At 35.1% G+C, this 21624-nt stretch overlaps 2 protein-coding genes across 4 annotated transcripts; one reads left to right on the top strand and one right to left on the bottom strand.

Moving 5' to 3' along the window:
- Positions 1-99: 99 nt before the first annotated feature.
- asb5b (ankyrin repeat and SOCS box containing 5b) lies at positions 100-10656 on the bottom strand. Of its 3 annotated transcripts, XM_077246638.1 has the most exons (8): positions 8965-9103; positions 7539-7593; positions 6509-6588; positions 6276-6383; positions 2993-3143; positions 2748-2882; positions 2419-2610; positions 100-817 (listed from the first exon to the last, which is right to left on the bottom strand). In XM_077246638.1, the coding sequence occupies exons 2-8, from the start codon at positions 7588-7590 to the stop codon at positions 690-692; spliced, it is 846 nt and encodes a 281-aa protein (XP_077102753.1). In that variant the 5' UTR covers positions 7591-7593; positions 8965-9103; the 3' UTR covers positions 100-689. The 3 variants fall into 3 exon arrangements, with proteins under 3 accessions (XP_077102753.1, XP_077102751.1, XP_077102752.1); XM_077246636.1 differs by lacking the exons at positions 7539-7593; positions 8965-9103 and adding an exon at positions 10369-10656; XM_077246637.1 differs by lacking the exon at positions 7539-7593 and having other exon boundaries at positions 8965-9207.
- Positions 10657-11824: 1168 nt separating this feature from the next.
- spcs3 (signal peptidase complex subunit 3) lies at positions 11825-14581 on the top strand. Its single transcript, XM_077246632.1, has 5 exons — positions 11825-12073; positions 12468-12543; positions 12827-12901; positions 13049-13164; positions 14368-14581. The coding sequence occupies exons 1-5, from the start codon at positions 11931-11933 to the stop codon at positions 14498-14500; spliced, it is 543 nt and encodes a 180-aa protein (XP_077102747.1). The 5' UTR covers positions 11825-11930; the 3' UTR covers positions 14501-14581.
- Positions 14582-21624: the final 7043 nt, after the last annotated feature.

Raw genomic sequence — 21624 nt, 5'->3', positions numbered from 1 at the left:
ATTATTCTATTTTTTTCTTACGGGTATTGCACTACATTGAACATGATTCAAATACAGTACCAACTACAATGCAAAGAAAAGGGAGACCAATGAGACAAATTTGACATATTTTTCTTTATTTTTTATAAGTTACATATCTTATCATGCTTTGTTTTGGCAACAAAATGATTAGCAAACGTACTGCATTACATTTAATCTTACCAGTGGTTTTATTTTTTATTTTCTAAACATTTCATGATGCAGCTTGGGAAGCTGTGAAAATATTGATAGCATTTGGTGATTCAGATTTTGTGAATTCTGAACAGTTATCTCTTCATTTTTACATTAGTGTAATAAAAAAAAATAGAAAATTCATTATACTGACATGCACTTTAATGATTTCACCCTGACGTGATATATTTGTATCATATTAGGCATGCAGCTTATATAGTGCAGGTTACAAATGATAAATTTACACTAATGTTGTGATTATATATAAAAAAAATAACTGGTGTTCATTAGTTGCACAAAAATATAAGTATTTAAAAATAAACATTTGAACTTAAATTAAGTGAAATTAATGGCTATTGTGATAGTGTTTTCTGTGCGTTGGTGGTCACAAACAAAATTTGATGACCTCATTTGTATATTAATGCACTTAATATAAGAAAATAAAAGGGGGAGGGGCTTTGTGGAGTAAGGTTGAAAGTCTATCTGTGCTGGAGAAAACTCTTGAGCAGAGAAGGCAGTTTGAGGTGAGGAATCAGGTGCAGTCTGGATCGGCCCATATAGTTCCGGATACTCAGTCTACACAGCTGACACAGAGACTGTGGCATGGCTATCCAGGGAAAGTTAGCAAAATTCTTAGCAAAATAACACTTCTGACAACTTAGTATTTTATAAAGTATATGGACAATACATTCAGATGTAATCAAAATTATTCAACCCCCATTGCAAATCAGGTCTTTTGGCAAAATATACAGACTTTCAGCTGTTTGCAATGAACAAATCAAACAAAAGTAATTGATATAGCTCAACACAACAAATGTTTTAAGTGGTTTCCCCAAATTTAACTTAAAATGCTACTTTTAATGACTTCTGCAGTCTCAACATTTTTCAACCCCTTCATGGCAAGCATCTTTTGTACTTAATAGAACACTCTTCTGCTGTTATGACCTGCTGTAAACGAGATGTATAACCAGCCACCAGCTTCTGCCAGCGTTTCTGAGGAATCTCCGCCCATTCCTCATGAGCAATGAGGTAATATTCAATGGCCACTGTAGAATCTTCCAGGACTTCTTCTGCAACCATGCCTTGGTGGAATTTGAGGTATGATCGGGATCATTGTCCTGTTGGAAGGTCCTATGACGCCCAAGCTTCAGCTTCCTCATTGATGGCATGACGTTTTCTTCTAGGATTTCCTGATACTTCAATGAATCCATCTTGTCTTCCACACGCTGCAGGTCACACGTGGTTTAGTAGGCACCTCACTGTGCAAGCTGAAACCTCAGTGCCTGTTGCCATCAAGTCTTGCTACAGGTCCTTTGCAGTCACTGAAGGGTTTTTGTCTTAAACTGAAACTGCCTTCCCAGAAAACTGGTTGCAGCAGTTAATGGATTCCTTTTTCTGCCTCGTCCTCATAGTGTAACCACTGTTCCTTTAACTTTGAACTTGCGAACTATGCTTGCAACAGTGTCTCTAGGAACACTTAGTGCCTTGGCTATCTTTTTTATCCTCTTCCTTGTTTGTGAAGGGCATATCTTCTCTTAACTTGGACCATTTTTTTATTACTTAGCAATATTTATAACATGCCATCAAACGTGACACTCAACAAACCTTGCCAGTTCAGATATTTCAAGTGTTCTAGCACAAGCACACCTGGTGAAGCTAATGAAACCATTGATTAGTTGCATCAGGTGCACTTGAGACAACACCTGTTTGTACAGAATTGTGCTGTTGTGAGGGATTCTATTCAGGGGGTTGAATAATTTTGAGACTGCAGAGACATTAAAAGTTGCATTTTCAGTTGAATTTGCATTTTCAGTTGAATTCACTTGAAACATTTGTTGTGTTGAGCTATTTCAATTATTTTTGTTTGATTTGTTCATTGCAAACAGCTGAAAGTCTGTATATTTTGCCAATAAACCTGATTTACAATGGCGGTTAAATAATTTAAATTACAACTGTATAATGCACAGAAGATACAACTTTGGACTAACTAAATTTAGCATATGAATGGGTTCTGCGACAAACAATATTTTAGACAAACCTATGATCATGTCTTGGACCCATTCCCTATCTCTTTCCTGTTAAATCTCCACTAATAATTTCAATAAATAAATTGAAAACTCAAAAAATCCATTGAATGGGCATGATTCTTCTGAAATACATGACTAGAAAAACAACCAAAAGGTATCAAAATCAACTGAGTAGCCTTACCTTCATACAGAAGGAGCGCAGACTCTGCCGTACTGCTGGGTGGCGCTGTCTCCACCGGCCTTTGCAGCTCCAGGTTGCGAGTGTTGATGTTAGCGCCAAACTCTAGTAGCAGTCTGATAATATCTGGACAGTCCTTCTGTGCTGCAGCGTGTAGTGGAGTGTCCAGGAAACGGCCCTTCTGCACATTGGCTCCTATGAAAAACAGATCATTTTGTGATCAATTAAACAAGACCAGAACTAAAGGTGAGGAGACCTGACCTAAGCACACCGAAAAACACCAAACAACTACATTTCTTTGTTTGGTTTGAACAGTAGTCTGATGAGCTCACCTCCATCCAGAAGTTTCTGTGTACACTGGAGCTGTTGGGAGACACAGGCAATGTAGAGAGGTGTTCCTAGATGGGGGATGTCGTAATCTACATCTGCTCCCCACGAGATGAGAGACTCTATACATGTTGCCCTACCTGAAACAGCAACACATCTATGTTTATATTTTTGTAAAGTCTGCTATTAATGCTATACATTTAAATTTTGGGATTTTTGTGGTTAGATTAAAGCAGAACTACTTGATTACCTTTGCTAGATGCCTCGTGAATAGGCGAAGGCTGGCATGCTTCTGCCTGTGGTTTTGCTCCATGTTCCAAAAGCAGCTCTGTACAGGTGAAACTTCCTGTCGAGCAGGCGTTAAACAGCGGGGTCACACCGTCAATGGTCGTGGCTTTTACCTGCCATGCACAAGAACATGCTAACAGCACAATCTGCACAAACTGCTCAATCTGAGCAGAGTCTTCTTCTAACCCTTTCATGCATGAATTATGGCAACCTCGGTCAGCATTTTTTTTCCTATGTCTTTTTATTGCTCTTAGGACTTTTTAAAAAAAAAACATTATCCAAAGAAATTTTCAGATGTCCACTTGAGTGGACAGTTTGTGCTTTTGTTTTTAACTGAAGAGATACTGTATTAATCATAATAAAGTAATAACACAGTAATACTGTGTATTTAACAAACCAATTAATAAAATTATAAAAAATCATATGAAAACCATAATATATATATATATATATATATATATATATATATATATATATATATATATATATATATATATATATATATATATATATATATTTATAAGTAAAGCTTCAATTATTGGAAACACAATTGAGTTTGTTCCCGTTCGACCAGCAGACCGAGAAGAATTTCATACAACTTGAACGTCGTGTGTCTTTGAAATCAGAACATGAGGACGTGATGAAAGAGCTCTACAACAGGTGAAGGTACAACTCTGTGAAAACCCAACTCGGGACTACTACAGTTGTGGTCAGAATTATTTTCACCCCTGCTAAATATGATCAAAGATTTCTGTAAAAGTAAATCTGCATTGTTTATCCTTTTGATCTTTCATTCAAATAATTTGCAAAAATCTAACCTTTCATTAAAGTAAAAGAATTGAAAGATGGGGTGAAATCACATTATAAAATAAATGTTGTTGTTTTTTCTCTCCAAAACACATTGGACACAATTATTGGCACCCCTAGATTTTTTTATGAGTAAAATATATCTTAACTATCTCTGAAGATTTTTTAGCACACCAGGGCGACTAGGATTCTTTAGTCGGTTTGGTGCAAACAGGGATAAAGAGTACGACATGTCCATGATTAAATATACAGCTGGATTAATGTTGTGGGCCTATTTTTTTGCTGGAGATCCTGGACATCTTGTTAAGATACAGTTCATGGTATCATGGATTCTAGCAAATACCAACATATTAAAAAATCAAAACCTGAACGCCTTTGCTAGAAATCTTATAATTGGCCGTGGTTGGATCTTCCATCAGGATAACAATCCAAAACAGACATCAAAATCAACATAAAACTGAGCACAAAATGAAGCCTCTGCCATGACCGTCCAAGTCCCCTAAACTGAAGAGAAGAAGCACCAACATGAATTTGGGAATCTGAAGGATCTGGAGAGATTCTGTATGAAGGAATGTTCTCTGATCTCTTGTCAGGTGTTCTCCAAACTCATCAGGCATTGTAGGAGAAAACTCAGTACTGTTATCTTGGCAAAAGGAGGTTGCAAGAAGTATTTAATAAAAGAGTGGCAATGATTATGGCCAGTTTTGGAGAAAAAAAATTCATAAAGTGATTATCCCCCAACTTTCAATTATTTTACTTCAATGAAAGATTAGTATTGTTACATTTTTTTTTAAAGGATATCAATGGAGGAGAGGCTTCACTACGGTGAATAAACAGCTTTTGTGAGGAAATAGCTTATCATTAAATGAATCGACAGCCTATTCACTAATCTTCAACATATGTTACACTAGACAATACTTTCGTTGGGAACTATTAGTAGATTTTGCCTTGATAAAAATGTAATGTAGGGAATATTGCGACAGGTAGGTCTCATTTACGGCATTACATTTACCACCAGCAAACGTGTAGTAGTTGTGTAATATTTAGTGATATTGTATATTGCCTAAAGAAAAAAAACAATATTGATGTGTTTTGTTTTTTTCCTTTCACGTTTTATCAGTAATAATAAGACTTGATTTTTTTTTTTTTTTTATTTGCAAGACGAACGCGCTCTCATCTCCCAATAATAGGACAATCTATGATAACACATTATAACATGCATTGCTTAATAAGATTACGGTTTTGATGTAACAAGTAAAGTAATGCATTACAACTACAAGTAATGTGCATTACGTAATCAGATTACTTTTTTGATGTAACAAGTAAGGTAGCACATTAAAAGTAACATGCATTACATAATCAGATTACTTTTTTGATGTATTGTAACTGCAAATTACATTATAATAACAAATACATTTATTTTCAGCCAAAAAAGTTACTGCTGAAGTATTTTCAAGAACAGTAACAGTAATATTATGAATTGTAGCTGATATAGTTAGTGATGCATGATGTCCAATTTAGTGGACAGATGATTCATCAGAATTTCCTCCCGATCTAAAATCAGTACATGGAAAATTTAACAATGACATGACTCCTTAGATGTTACTTGATGATAAATTTTGTTTGTTTTTTACCTGCAAGATTCTCCTAGGATAGAAGGAATGGATGGATATTCCAGAGCAACTTCCAGAGAATTTCTGACTGTCTGTTGGGTCTCATCTTGGTTTGGAGAAAAAAATTCCACATACAACGGCTTGCCACGGGGTAGCAGTGTATAGGATGATGCACTAGTGTCCACTCTAGTGGTTGATGTGTAACTATGCAATCAAAACCCTTTATGCGCAAGGAAAGGCTTTTTGAATAGCTGTCCACTGTAGTGACCATGCATGAAAGGGCTAAACATCTAATAAACAAAAAGCAGGAAAACATCTAAAAAACAATTAGGGTAGGCTGGGGTTAGTTGTCACACGGGAAGTTATCTCAGGGACTGTATCTCAGTAGTTATAGCCTATGGTTAGGGGATAAAATATATTTTTTAATAAGTGATTCAATTGGTTCCAGATTTCTTGTTTAAAGTTTGTGAATTTTATCATTCAATACTAATTATCATCATACTTTTTCTATAGCTGTTGGGTAAACAAGCAAACAATAAAACCACATTGGCAGACATTCAAGCAAGGATCAATTATATAATGAAGATACAATTATCTTATTATCTTTACAACTAAAGTAAAAGATTGAACTGTGTACTGAGGACAAGTGTATATTTCATAAATATGGTGTAATCAGGGCAGCTGTGATTTTTCACTGGGGCAAGTTGTCATGTGTTTTAAATGTTATACTTTCAGTGTTTTGCTGTTTCAGTAATTACCTCGTTTCATAATTTTTGTAATGTTGCTGAAAAGTCTTTAATATGCTGTTTAATAACTGTAACTCACATTGGCACCGGCCTCTATGAGAGCCCTGGCACATGCTACATGATCTCCCAGACAAGCTTCATGTAGCGGCGTCACATGATCAATGGTGATGACATTTGGATTGTGACCCTGGTAATATGGAGAAGAAAAACATGAATATAGAATTATTTTCTTTAAAAAGTTTATAAATATATTTTTTTATATATTTTTTTACAATTTCTGTTCCATTATTGTATCAGTATATGTTTGTACACCTGTGAGAGAAGAGTCTTAAGAGCCAGAAGTCGACCCTGACATGCAGCTTCATGGAGTGGAGAACGATCCGCCCATGAACCTAAGACGGGAATGAACATACAGTATGTCAAAACATTCTTATTAATAAGCCAATGAACTGACACCCAATTATTTCCCATGACTGATAAATGCCCTTTCTTAGAAAAACAAACCACAAAACAAGCCCAACAAATTTGGAATTAACAATTATCCAATGTCACATTAACATAATTTACAGCAACCATAATTTGCTGTAGTTAAAAGCTAACCAACAGTTACAAAAACACTGCCATGAAATTCAAGAGCTTTAAATACACCCACTCAGCCACAGTTGGACTTGATTTAATTTCCAGTACATTCTAAAGTGAGACTGGTGTGATTTTGACACTGTCTGACTGATTTACTTACTTTGTATATGCGATCTTTATACACAGGATCAGTTTGCATCCTATTTGCAACTTAAACATAAGTTTAAACTTCCTCAGTCCCATTTTTTTCCAAGTTAGATATTATGTGAAAATTTTCAATTCATATTTACTTTAAGCACTTTTCAAAGCAATGTTAAAAATGTTTGTTTACCAAATTTGATAAATATTTTATTTAAATGTTAACATAGATATCGCTTAAAAAATTGATAAATATTTTTATTTATTTTTTTCTCAAATTTTCCACAGGCCCCCTAACACATCCCTGCAAAGTCCCCGGACCGCATTTAGAAAATTCCTCAATTAAACAACAGCATCAACCTAGTGACCACAGTAGCAACGAAACAACTACAGCAACAACAAGGCCTTTGCACATTTTCTATTTAGTAATCGTATAACAATAATCGTATGTATAGCACAGAACAATTATTAATACCTTAATGCACAGTGCTAGCAGCTCCAAATCTACGCAGATCTATATTTAGCATAAGCTCAATCTAGCCACAACAGCATACGAAAGCTGCCCTCTGCAACTGTCTTTCCTGGCACAGAACGTGGCCTACGAGCAAGAGGTTCCGTTACGTACCCATGTCTCCATCACCCCACGGCACATCTAGCCATTTATACGTATACGCCATAGCCTGTAAATGAAAGGACGGCTATCATCTCGGGGTGCAAAAAGTAGCCGTAGGCTATTCTCGTTTTTAGCTTAGCTGAGTGATAGTGATGGGTTACTGCCACTGAGATTCCAGAGTGACATGTGGAGCTTTAGGTCACAGCTGTGCTTTAGTCAGTTACAATGATACTAGTCTAATGCTGTTTTTTTTATGATACTTCATTAGTGATATAGCCTAGCCCTGTTTTTTCTAATAAAGAAACAGGTTGTTGCCTTGTGGGCACTTCTCAGTATGAACGCTGGTTGACTAACTGCAAGCAGTCTTTATTGTGATATTCTCTGAGAGCTTTCATGAATATTTTAGATCCTGTTGTGTTCATGTGATTACAGCTGAGCTCCACGGAGAGACTAGGACTACTTGTAACTTCCCTGTTTATAGACTCTCTAGTCATGGAGAGTCCTATTCAAATCTATGGTATATTGTAATAATATAAAGAAATCCATCCCTAATAATTAAACAGACAACTACACATTAGGGTAAAAGCCTATGTTTAATGCATGATACAGAAGGAGCGCGCTAATAGTGTGATTTGTTTACTTGAACTCTGATGCCCTTGCAAAGAGGCTTTGAATATCACCAATGCCAACTAGGAATGACTAAATACAGTAGCTGTGTGCGGCAATAAAAACAATGAAATCTTTATAGAGTTTTGCCTTTAACTAACAACTAGGCCAAGTACACAATATGTAGACAATAGTGCAACCTACTTGTACGTTCCTATACTTTAGGCACAGTCTGCAAATAGCTAGTCAGGGGTGCGTTTTCCGAAAGAATCGTTGGCCAACTATGATCGCAATTTCCATTGAACTCTATTGGTAACGACGGAACTTGCGACCAGTTGGCTTTGGGAAACGCACCCCAGCTTTGTATTTTCGGTTGTGGGAAATATGTGAAAGAATAATCAAGCTTTGGAAAAAACACTGGATCCAACACTGGAAATAATAAATTACCAATATAATGTCATATTCACTTCATTCTGCTCCATGGCTGTTTTCGTATGTGTGTGCGTGTGTGCGTGCGAGCGTATGAATGACACTTCGTGGCAATTATGCATTTGATACCCTTAGTCTTATTTTGTTTGTTTAATAATGTTAATATACAATATAGCCTACATTAATATAAAACAATATTCATAATGATTTGATAACATTATTAGAATAACATATGCCTATATTAAAAATGTCATATTAATTATTATATTATGCATCTAATATTAACTTAATATTATTTGCCATGTTAGGTTACCTATGGGTTATCCCTATGCAAATGCATTGGCAATGTGATAGCAGGGCGCAACTAAAAAGGCACATTTATTTACACGTGTCTATAACTCACCTTGACTAATCAAAATACCCCAGCGCGCTTTCTTTTTCGCAGAAAAACCATCGACGTCCTCTCGCTTTCTTTTCTTGGGAGTATTATCTGAGTTCTCGGATTCTCCGCAGGGAACTTCAGGCATTTTTGCGTCTGGTCTGTGCCTTTCTTTTTACACCGCGAGTGTGACCATAGCGCTTCTCTCTGATTGGCTGCTCGGCTTGTTGTTGTTTCACATCTCAGCAGAGTCGCGTTGGCTACTGCAAAGATTTAGCATATGAATATTAATAAGTTCACGCGGACGCTTGGTAATCTTTTTGGCGCATCCAGTTACGCAACGTAATTAATATTCATAAGCCGAGCCTTTGCCATAGTAGAATGACGAGGGAACTTCAATTTCGTTGCTTCAATTGCGCCTACTAGACCTTCGTCACGGAACGTAATTTTCATGAGGTACATAACTACTGTAGTCTACCATGTCCGTGCCCGTTAAACTATTTATATCGCAAGTTAAGATTAGAAAGGTGCAACTGTTGTTCCGACAAATAGCTAGTCATAGAGTCAAGATTTTGAATGGATTTTTCCCTTGTAGCCTATATATTGTAAAATGTTTGACGTTCATCTAATTTAGTTTGTAGCCTATAACATTTGAAGTAAGGTAATTTCAACTAATTTGCATGTTGAAATCATGATATAGTAGGCTACAGGGCAGCAAAATAGTTGGATAAAGTTTAAGATGAGCATTTCCAGACAAAATCACCACATTCTGAATTCTTCAGGTTACACTTTATTTTAAGGTGACATATTATACTTACTGAAGTAGTAATTAACTAGCTATTGAGTTACAGTTAGGGTTTGGTTAAGGGTTAGTTATTGTAATTTTGCATAATTTACTCTTATTGCTATAGTAAAACCAAAGCATTAAGAAACCCTAATCCAATCCCTAACCCTATATTAAGTAGGCTATATGTTGTTGATTAATATTCATCAGTATGCCTACTTAAAGGTATAACTACATTTTATTCATTTACAAAGACACTTTAAAATAAATAATATATCATTCAAATTTATAATTACAAGGACACTTTAAAATAAAGTGTAACCAAAATTATTATGTTTTAAATGTTATAAGATAGGCTATGTATCTTAAATGTATCCAAAGTCTACCCAGCCATGTATGCCAAAAGGCTAAGAGAAAGCAATTTTAATTACTCAGCATTAGATAAGAACACTGACCCAATTTTATTACAAACTGGGCCATGCAACAGAAGCTTTCTCTTTACACAACAAGTCAACGTTTTTTCAGTGTTTACTATGAGATATAAAGAGTGATAAAGTCAATCTCACCCTATAGTGACTCGTCTCAGAACCAGCTCCAAAATATAGGCTATACAGCCCCAATATGTCCCAATCTTGCCTACTTACTGTGCCCTTGGCCATAATCATAAAACTCAGCTGCAATCCGAGCCGCCTCCTGACGGTTTCCTTTAACCGCATAGAAGTGGGTCAGTATGTTTAAGCTGATCTTGACAAAAAGTTTGAAGCAAAAAAGGACAAAAATCGAGAGATAGACTTTGCTATACTGCGAGCCGAATGGCCGCTCCTCCAAAAAATCAGTCATTGCTGCTGCTCAGTGATTGAATGTTTTGGAATGCGATCCAGGGATGTGTCGATGGGGATCATATGCCAGACCGGCCCAGTTATTCCCCAAGACAGCTGGGCTCAGAGTAGGGATGAGATAAGGCAGCCGGACTTTTAGCTAGTGGAAAATGGAACACTTGACTGAGCCATAACAATAGGTGCTGTCATTTGGATGTTTGTCTCATGATACATTGTGACATTTTTGTTTTCATAACATTTGTATTTTAACATATTGACTTCAGATGATTTAAAGATTATTTTTATTTATTTATGTACCATTCCCATTTTAGAAATACCCTATTCACAATCGGCCATGATTGATTATGTTACTATTTGATTGATCATTTGATCCATGGGAGCTATATCATATTTTGGTTGTAGATACATACAAGTATTTATACAGATTGCATGTAACTTTTCTCCAGAAATCATTTTTAAACATTTAATTTCGGTTATACGTTTTTAAGAGCTTGTGTAAGAGATTCTTCTGGAAAACGTGCAGCATGTTTATAGGAGATATCAATAGTTTTAAACATAGTAGGAATATTATAATAGGTGAATCAGCCATAAAAGCTTCTTGTTGATGAATTTATTTAAAAATATAAACTTGACTGAAGCTTGGAATATTTGTAAAAAAATCAATCAATCAATCAATCAATCAATCAATCAATCAATCAATCAATCAATAAATAATGTTTAAATAATAATGTAAAATAGGTTGCATTTAAAATTTGACATGGTATATATCTAGCTAAAAGAGCGTTAAATAGATTTAATATAGATATAGATCATTCTCTTTTTTGTATGGAAAATTGTATTAGGGAAAACAATAGGCCTATTACTCCAACGAAAATAAGAATAATTTTATTAGCCTACACAAGAAGAAATAAATCAAGGTCTTGATCAAATTTTATCAATTTCCTCCAGTAGACCAAGGACTACAGCACAAGTTTTGAGAACATAGTCAACAATAAAAAGCAAAGAAGAATTGTAATAATTTTAATAAAATGCAGTTTTAATAAAGTAGTAGGCCTATTTAATGTAGTAATGAATTGTTGCAATGTACACTGGTATTTTTGTGTATAAATCTTTATGTTTATACTGTTGCATAAATTTGCTAAAAAATACATTACTGCTCGTGCCCGTTGCTAATGCATTTGACTATTCATGCAATGTCACTTCCTGACCACTGGGTGGCAATGTGTACTTTCTAAATGAAACAGGAAGTAGGTCTTGCTTCCGAATCATCTTTTAACTGCCCCACTTCCTGCTTTGAACGTCCGCTCGGAGTGTTTCTTTATATCTTCGTTTTGCAGTGCATTGTTAGTTGATAACTAGACTGAATCATGAATACGGTATTGTCGAGGGCGAACTCGCTCTTTGCATTCTCTCTCAGTGTGATGGCAGCGCTCACATTCGGGTGCTTCATTACCACAGCGTTCAAAGACAGAAGCGTACCGGTGGATATACACGTATCAAAAGTCATGATGTAAGTTATATTGCACTGTTTCTGAGCCTGCGACCAGAGCTTCAATACAAAGTCAATGTTAAGATAATTATATATATATATATATACATCAGCCATCACCGACCGTTTAGAATCATATTGTTTTGCAGCATATGGGACTTATAAGTTAGACGTTAAACTGGTGGCCAATACCAGTGCCGCACGTCAGCTATACAGATTAATTAAATATAAAGATCTTATTTTTGTGCTTTTGTTCAACAATATTTTGAAACGCTTAATTAGCAAAAATATGGATTTGTCGGCAGTGAGCATTTTAAATGTGTGTGTACCGTCAGTTTGCAGGAATGAATGTAGTTTCGTCTTTTACATCTGTTTCACACATATCTAACTGAGATCTGTGTCATTCTTTCTCCAGTAAAAATGTAGACGACTTCACTGGACCACGAGAGAGGAGTGACTTGGGCTTTGTGACATTTGACCTTTCTGCTAATATCCTTTTAATAGAACAGAGCACTGCTGTGCTACACAGTTACCTCCATGTTGATGAAAAAAGTCACTAAGACATAGTATTAATTACATATTTAGCATTATTTCTACATAAGTAATTCCTGTGTAAATGCATTTATGCCACCTTGGTTCACCATTCTGCAGTCTTTGTAAATGCAGCTTTTGTTGAATATGTGCCACTTTGAGATGCAGCTTCTATATAAGCGTTGCAGTGCAGTTTACATCTAGAATAGATTTGCATTATTTGCTTTAACTGCTTTATTACATCTGCTGCCAATATTTGACTGGAATGTGAAGGAGCTCTTTCTTTACCTGACAGCTGAATATTCCACCAAAAGCAATGTAAGTCTTTACCATTTCAGTATATCCAGAGAGTCAGTAGGCTTTAAAAATATATGTGAATGAGAGCTGGGTATTTGTTGTGTTGTATATACTAGACCTGTTTGTGTTTTTCACATCAATAAAGAGTACCATATTATCCCATTTTAGGCACTGAACCAGGTGGTTCTATGGGACAAGATTGTCTTGAGAGGTGACAACACCAAACTAAACCTGAAGGAAGTTAAATCCAAGTATTTCTTCTTTGATGATGGTAATGGTTTAAGGTTAGTTGCTTTATTCAGAGTATTTCATCTGTGCAGTTTTTAATAGACATATATTTACACACTCACACACATACAATTATTCAAAAGTTGTAAGATAAGATTTTGAATGTTTAGAAGAAGTCTCTTCTGCTCACCAGGGCTGCATTTATTTTATAGAACCGTTTTCTATTTGAATATATAGTAAAATCTAATCATTAGATCATCAAAAATCATTCTAATATGCTGGTTTGGTGGTCAAGAAACATTTATTATTATTATCAGTGTTGAAAACAGTTGTTTACAAATTTTTCTCAGAATTCTTTGATGAATAGAAAGTTCAAAAGAATAGAATATGAAGTAAAGAGCTTTTGTAACATTATAAATGTCTTTACTGTCACTTTTGATCAATTTAATGTTATTTAAGTTAATTTCTTTCCGTAAAAAAATCTACTGACCCCAAACTTTCTATTTTAATTTTTGTGTATAATTTTCATATATATATATATATATATATATATATATATATATATATATATATATATATATATATATATATATATTTTTTTTACAATAAAATTATTCTAAATTGTATTTTTATTTAATTGTTTCAAAATATTAGATCTTATGTGTATTATAACATGCATATTTCAGTCATAATACACTTAAGATCTGGTATTTGTAAGTTCATTTAAAATAAAAATGAGTTTAAAATGACAATTTAATTAGAAAAATCATTCAGATTTCTCATAAGTAAAACAATAAGAGAAACATAAAACACACATCTACTGAGTTGAACTAAACTCAAATGAATATTGACGATGTGTAAACCTCATTTGGGATAGATATTTGGGTAACACTTTACAATAAGGTCTCATTTGTTATCGTTAGTTTATTTTAGCTAATGCATTATTCATTAGCAATATATTTTCCGACATAATTGTTAAATGATTGTTCATTGCTAGTTAATAAAACTTCAATTCTTTACTGTTTGTTCATGTTATTTCACAGTGGATTTTCTAATGATACTTTTGAGTTTAAAGGTGTGAATGTACACACTGATTAATAAATGCAGTAGAAGTATTGTTCATTGCTGGTTCATTTTAACTAATGTAGTTAACAAATGAAAACTTATTGTAAAGTGTTACAAGTTTTTGACAAAGAACTGAATACTATAGATTAGAAATGGAAATCTCTTTGATATCTCTCTGTTTTCCCCAAACACAGGGCGAATAAGAACATCACTCTCACTCTCTCATGGAATGTTGTGCCAAATGCTGGAATCCTGCCATTGGTCATGGGATCTGGACACAAGACTCTCGCCTTCCCTGAATCATATGAAATGGCAAAGAGCTACTGAACTGTTCCAGTCCATCTCAAACCATATTTGTAAATGTTGTGCTCTGTACGGGTTTTAATAAAAGTTGACACATTGTTTTAAGGAGTGACTGTTGTTTATCTGGGTTGAAAAAATGTTTTGAAACGTACTAATATTTCAAGAGATGGATTGTCATATTCATTTCTGTGGCCATTACAGGTCTAGTTCTAGTTATTATAACTAAAGAGCTCACAAAGCAAGAGCAAAAGTACATGTAACCAATTAAAGGAAGCACAATCATTCACTTAAAAAAAACAACAACAAAAAAGTTCAGTGGGGTGTAACACTCCGATGGTGCTTGACTCAGTTTCGGCCAAAAAACAATATATATATATATATATATGGAGAAAAGTTTTAAATGATTGCATAATACTTTCATGATAAGAGGGTTATTTAAATTGTTTCTACTGATAAAGTATGTTCATGAGCTGTGTGATTAAAAACATTTAATTGAAATTAAATGTGAATGAAAATAAATCCATAAAATTATCCCACAATGGAACCCCTTAAAGGTTCTATACATGAAGCACCTGACAGAAAACTTTAAGGTTTTATATAGAATCTTCTTCTGAGAGTTTTCAGATCAAGGCTAATCATTTCTGCAAATTGAATAGCCACCTGCATGCAGAATTTGGTTCCAACTCTAATCAAACACACCTGTCCTGATCCAAATAATAATGGTCTTTGGGCTCATTTGATAATTACAACTAGGTGTGTGTGGAGTGAATGTGCTGCTAAACTGCATCGCAAAGTGTCTCTTTAAAAAGTGTCTGACATTAAATTCCAAGTAAAAACTGTTATTACTTGAAGAATTGAAATTCTGTAAGTAGGCCTAATGCAGTTACGTGACCCAAACGAATTAGTTTTTTTTTTTTTTTTTTTTTTTTTTGAGAGACTAGAAATATTTGTATTAACAGTTCCCGGATTCAGTCACCAGATGGCAGCACTTGAACACTTCACTTCACTATTCCAGTTCCAGTATTTTAATCGGAGAGACGCTATGATTAAATCAATACACCAAGTAATAAATTGATTGTGCTAATGTGCCAGAAACATATACAGTTTCTGCAAAAATGTTAACACATTCTGCTGCAAAAAAACTCCATGCATGATAACTTTCTAATTTTTGAACTCAGTTCTCCTTAACTTGGACAAAAACTCAGTGAGCTAATGTGGAAAAACATCTCTCATCATCAGTCCAAACACAATGAAACAAAATGCAATATTCTGCTTTCTTGATTGTCTCAAATATATCAGTCACACAATAGCTTTCCGAAACACAAAGAAATAGAATGAGAATGTGCAAGAAATAAAATACTGTGCAATGCGATAGGCTATATATAATATGATTGTGTGTGTGTGTGTGTGTGTGTGTGTGTGCGTGCGCGCGCGCGCGCGTGTGTGTGTGTGTGTGTTAAATAAGCATATATATTCATTATGTGTTATTTTTAAGTTTGGTTAAAAGTAGTCCACTAAATTTAAAATAAAATGTTCTTTATGTCTTGCTGTGCCAAAAAACAACAACAGTATGCCTATGTAATAACAACTAATAGCCACTGTTTAGTAATGTATTCATTTTTTTTTTGAGTGTCCAGATGTCCAGAATCTGTCCAGATACTCTGCTTTAACATGGGTGAAAGAAAGAAAGAAAGAAAGAAAGAAAGAAAGAAACCATTGTACATTTCATTCCTGTGAGGGCAACATTGTATACCACAAAAGAAACATAAGATCAAGTTTTCACATTGAGTTGAGCATGTGAAAGGAAATAGGTGAAATATTTGCACTCAAAATTCAATTTCTCTACATAGAAATAATTTTAGCAGTCCGAGCTGGTCTGCTATATTACACACAAAGAGAGTTATAAGAGGAAATGCAAACTCATTTGTGTGAGCCATTTGGACCAAAAGAGAATGTTCTGGACATTTTCACTAAAATAAAACTCAAATCAATGTTTATAATTAGGTGATTGTGGTGAATAAGAGGGATTGTATACTACAACAAAGCAGATGATCACATAGTTGGAACTTCTCCCTGTCTCTTAAAGAATAAGCATGTCGACAATAGATCAAAGATGGAAGCTAATAGAGGATGATCATAGGGCTTGTAAAGGGAAAAAAAACTGTGATTTATATACACAAGAAATCTATCAAATGGCTTCGGAAGGCATGAAATAAAACACAGAAGAACTGCTTCTTTAATGCTTTTCGTTATTTTGGAGCATAGCAACCCTAGTCACGTTCATTATCAGCCTTTTCTCCGTTTTTGCTCCACAAAAAAAAAGAAAGAAAGAAAATTGGTTTGGCATATAAGGCTGACAGATTAATGACAGAATTTTCGATTATTAATTTGACATGTGCGTTTATGTGGATTTACCTTGGGTTAAACTTTGATTTTTAAATACATTGACACATTTTTTTGGACAATCTTCTGACAATCAAATTGTTTGCTTAAAAATTAGTAAAAAAAAAACAAAAGTATGAAACTACACTCTTAATTTAAACCAATTTGACTTATTCATGCTTTTACTGTATTAATGTTGAGCGTTCACTTTGAAATGTTAAGATTTATTAGGAGTTATTATTTGTTTTTTTCAAGAAATACAGGTATGCACAATAGGGCTTAAGAAAATAATTTTGTTCTTGACAAATCACCCAGAATTGCTTCATTTCTTAGTGAGTTAATAAGGCCAAAATAATGTAATATAATAAAGATCCCACTAATTAAATGGCAGCAAAAACTTTTGGAGGACTTATTACTCATACTAAGTTTTTCATCCTTTTCTTGCTCTCCCACTCCTATAAATCTTAAATGTTTCTTTCCACAACTGCAATTCAAAAAACACAGTTCATGTATTTATGGAAGTGGACAGTGTAAACGGGAATTTAATATTTCTGATTTCTGATTTCTATGACAATTCATTCCTGTAATGAAGTCAGGTTGCGGGCAGCATTGTGTCAAAGTCCTTCAAACAGAATGCCGCAGATGCTGTTTGTGTGAATTCTGCTTTGTCTCCATAAGCTCTTCCTCAAATTCCCAGTGCAATTCATTGTAATATTTGCCATTATTGTGGGCAGATGTCCGTGTGTGGCATTTAAGGAATTCTGCTTTGTGCCATTTCCTAGACATATATAATAGAGATTTATGCCACACTGATGTACTGGTGTGGTTTGTTTAATTGACGCATGTTTTTCTAGCCTCTGTGCTACACATTCCACTTTTCTGAATCATTTAACATTGAATCGAAAACATGCAGGTATAGACATTGCAAATAAATTAAATAACAAATTCCTTGCTTAGAATAGATTTTTGTGTGTTCTTCCTGCAGATTCCACTGTTGTATTTTCTCTATTCTATGTCTATTGGCAATTTGTGTTTTGCCGCCTTCTCTGGAACGAAAAGGGTTAGTCTCAACAACAATCACTTGATATTTCCTTCCCAGCTCCAGTTGTTCAGAGTATGTGCTTGTTTGTCTTGAGGAGAGAGTATGGAGTGCAAAGGATCTTCAGGAAAACACATTTGAGGAGCAGGGCTATCTGAATCCCCGGAGTTCAAAGGTGTCTGTTTTCCTTGCAAAAAATCTGACAAGCTTCAGAAGACTTTACGTATTATGTGCACGTATTGTGCTTCAGCAAGCATCTCAGGAGAACGATGCTGTTTGCTAAACTCAAACCTTTAGTTTCCTACATGAAAATGCCAAAACTCATGATGCTGCAGTGTCCGACTGAACCTGGCCTTTTTAATGGAAAAAATGTTTATGTATATAAAAATGTATATAACCCTAAATCTACAACGGTTATCACCGTTCCTTGAATCTGATTGGTCGAGCAGCATCACAAGAGCAATTTCACTGTTGGTATGTCATTGTCTGTTCCAGTCATTCTATCCATTATTGGTGGGAATTATAATGGGATTCTCAGTGGTTCCTGCCTCTCCCCTTAAAAAGGGCATAAGTCATCTACAATTTCTATAGCAGGAAGAGTGCATGATAGTAAATAATGGGGCACTCTGATGTAATATATGGTGTGAACTGGTCACAGTGGCTTGAAGACTATCTGACAATCTGGAAAGCAAGGCAATTGACACCGTTTCCTTCCCTCCTCTGTGGATATTGGCCATCCTTGAAAGAGTTTCTTGGACCCAGTCAAGACACTTGTTGTTGTCTTATGGTGTCTAGGAGACAAGCAGACAACAAACAGTTATTTTCACAAGGAAAGTATTTCGTTTAAGCATAATCCTGAAATTATGAAATTGAACTTTAAGCAACAGTGTTTGGAAGAATGTCAAGGTAATAACAAAGTGTTGCGATAAAAAAAATATTGCCTGGAAAAGGACGAAATACGAGAGAGGAATTTTCATTTCACCTTAGAGGCTGGATTTAATTTTATGTACTTTCAGTACTACTAGACTTTGATTGAACTAAAACATAAATTGATGTTGACTCTTAAGATTATTAAGGCCAGCGTAGCTCAGCCTATAACATTCAAACACCGTACCAGTTTTTTTCATTATGTCTTCACATAAGAAGGCGATGATCACTTTAAACTGAACTGCTTGATGAATATGTGGTTTAAAAACCATTACCCCCTATTGAATTTGGTAAGAAAAGATATCCCTGCATTTGGTTAGAGCTGAAATATTACATAGGCAACATTACTTATGTGCTTTGACAACACAACAAAGGTTTCCCCACTTTGCAATAGCATTGATCTGTGTCCTCTGAGGTCATTGGCAAAAGATTTAATACCATTTGAAAAATCAGACTGTAACAGTTCTGTGTGGCTGTAATAAAGCGCATGACACAAGGAGATTTGAAGAAGAAGTATTTAATAAACTTAAAGATCACTCAGGAAATCCACACTAAAACCACAATGTAAACGAGACCAAACAAAGAACTCAATGAACTGAAGGTTTAAATACACAGACTGAATTGAGTAATTATTGTGAACAGGTGCATATATTAGAAACTATGGAAACAAATAAGCACAGGGAACTCAGGCAAACCAGAACAGGGAAAACAAAAGCAAAACACAATGACACTAAACAGAACATTAACATTAATCAACAAGTTAAACACCTTCATAAAGTGTCACAAATAACTGAAAAATAAGAGTGAAAATGGTAAAGAAAAGGAAAGATCTTCTGAAAAATCTTGTTTAAAACATGTGCCAAGTTGTTAGAATTGTACTTGATTTCTTATGGTTTTGGAAAAACTATTATACCATAAAATGTTTAAGATGTAATAAAAATGTGGTGTAACAATCAAGTAAATATAAATAGTAGGCTATATATTTATTTACATTTCAAAATGACTGTTTACATCCTAATCATTATTTAAAAAATAAATTATTTTTTCATAAATTAATTTGTACATTTAAATTATTAATTCATAAATATTAAAGGGTCACTCCACCCATTTGCATTAAGAGGTCCATTGTTAGACAACCAGTCATACTATTGAATGGTCGTGCAACATTGTTTCATTTTCCCCTGAGACGAGAGAAATCTACTATTTACCTTTTTCACTTCCTCCTACAATGACGCAAAAATCGTCATTTGACGTCATTGTAGGAGGAAGTGTAAAAAGGGGGGATTTCTGTATAGACTACAAGCACAAATTCCCACCCTTTCAAACCCGCCCATAGGGGGTTGTGCCTAATGCGCTAACAGAGCTATCACAGATCAGTGGGTGGGACTTCACTTGCAGATACTGAAAGCAATATCAGCCATCTTGTTTATAAGCTAAGCTAACAAGCGCTGTGGATATAGGAAGTTACGACAATGACGGAAGAAACTAAACATGATATGGAATAGAGGATTTTGAAATTCTGCTGCTCGAATCCGCTGTTCGTGGCTATCTTTACGAGCCGCAATATAGTGAAGAGCAGCTGAGGCTGATGGAGGATCAGGAGGCGGCTGCCTGTCGCGGACGAGGAGCCCGGACTGGGTCGAGCTGAGGCGGGCTGCTGGTGCGTGTGCTCTCGCTGTGCGCTACGGACACAGATAGAGTCCGTCTGCTGGAGAGAATTTCAACGATCGCAATTTCTCCTGGACGAAATCTCTGAATCAGACGACCACACGGACGTTTGTGTTGTGATGTGATGTGATGTGAACCATCCTAGTTTCGCCTGACTGAACATCCAGGTATCATGCAATAATTCACCATATAGAAAGAAATACAAACGAGTAATTCACTAATGAGTTTGCCAATGTAACGGGGTTCGTTGTTGTGGGAAGAAGGAGGCTGGAACCGGCGAACATTTGAACGTTTTAATAGTAAAATAAACAAATACAAAACAAAAGTATAAGCCAGCTGGCCACACACAACAGAAACAAAACATAAAATCAGGCCTGTTCCTTTTGTGCTTCCGCTCCTCCGTGAGAGATATGAGACCGCTGCACAGGTGTCATTCATTATCACTCGCGTCGTCCTCTCACGTCCCTCGCCCTCGTCCTGCTCGCCACAGCCAACTAACTAGACATTTTTTGTGAAATGAATTTCAAACTCATTTGGCAGCTAGCCTTCTTGTAGACGGAAGAGTGATTTCTCTGATGTTTGCGCTGTTCTGGATTGGTGGGAGTGGCTTGCGGAGCTGTGGCTTGCGGAGCTGCATTGTGGGAGTTGTTGTCTTACATACAAATGCGCCCCAAAGCTATTTTCTGTCTTTTCTCGGTCAAGAGGGCACCAAATTCAAAATTTCTTTTACATTTCGACTACATATATAACCCACTTTCAATAAAGATTAATGTTGAAATGGGTGGAGTGACCCTTTAAGAACAATATTGTAATAAATAATAATGTAATTTCTTTAAAAAAAGATTTATCTTTTATTTTAAAAGATTTAGTTTTATCACCCTGACATTTTTTTACTTTAACCCCCTCCCCCCAACATTTTTTTTTAATTAAAAACATCATAAAAGAGGTGCATTCAAGTCATTATATGCATTATAATTGTATATTTTTATTTGAATCTGAACACAAAAAAACCCTCTTGTCATCGTCCTTTTAAATCTGGCTTAATGACAAAATGTTTGGGTTAAGGCGGTTTGGGTTAAAAAAATGCTTTCAATAAACCTCTCCTCTCGGCTAGTTTTCTTTCATTAAGCCA

Source organism: Siphateles boraxobius, unplaced genomic scaffold (assembly GCF_051911475.1).
Source record: "Siphateles boraxobius isolate OS27281-9 unplaced genomic scaffold, OSU_SipBor_1 29, whole genome shotgun sequence".
NCBI lineage: Eukaryota > Metazoa > Chordata > Actinopteri > Cypriniformes > Leuciscidae > Siphateles > Siphateles boraxobius.
This window is presented reverse-complemented; position numbering and strand designations above follow the sequence as displayed.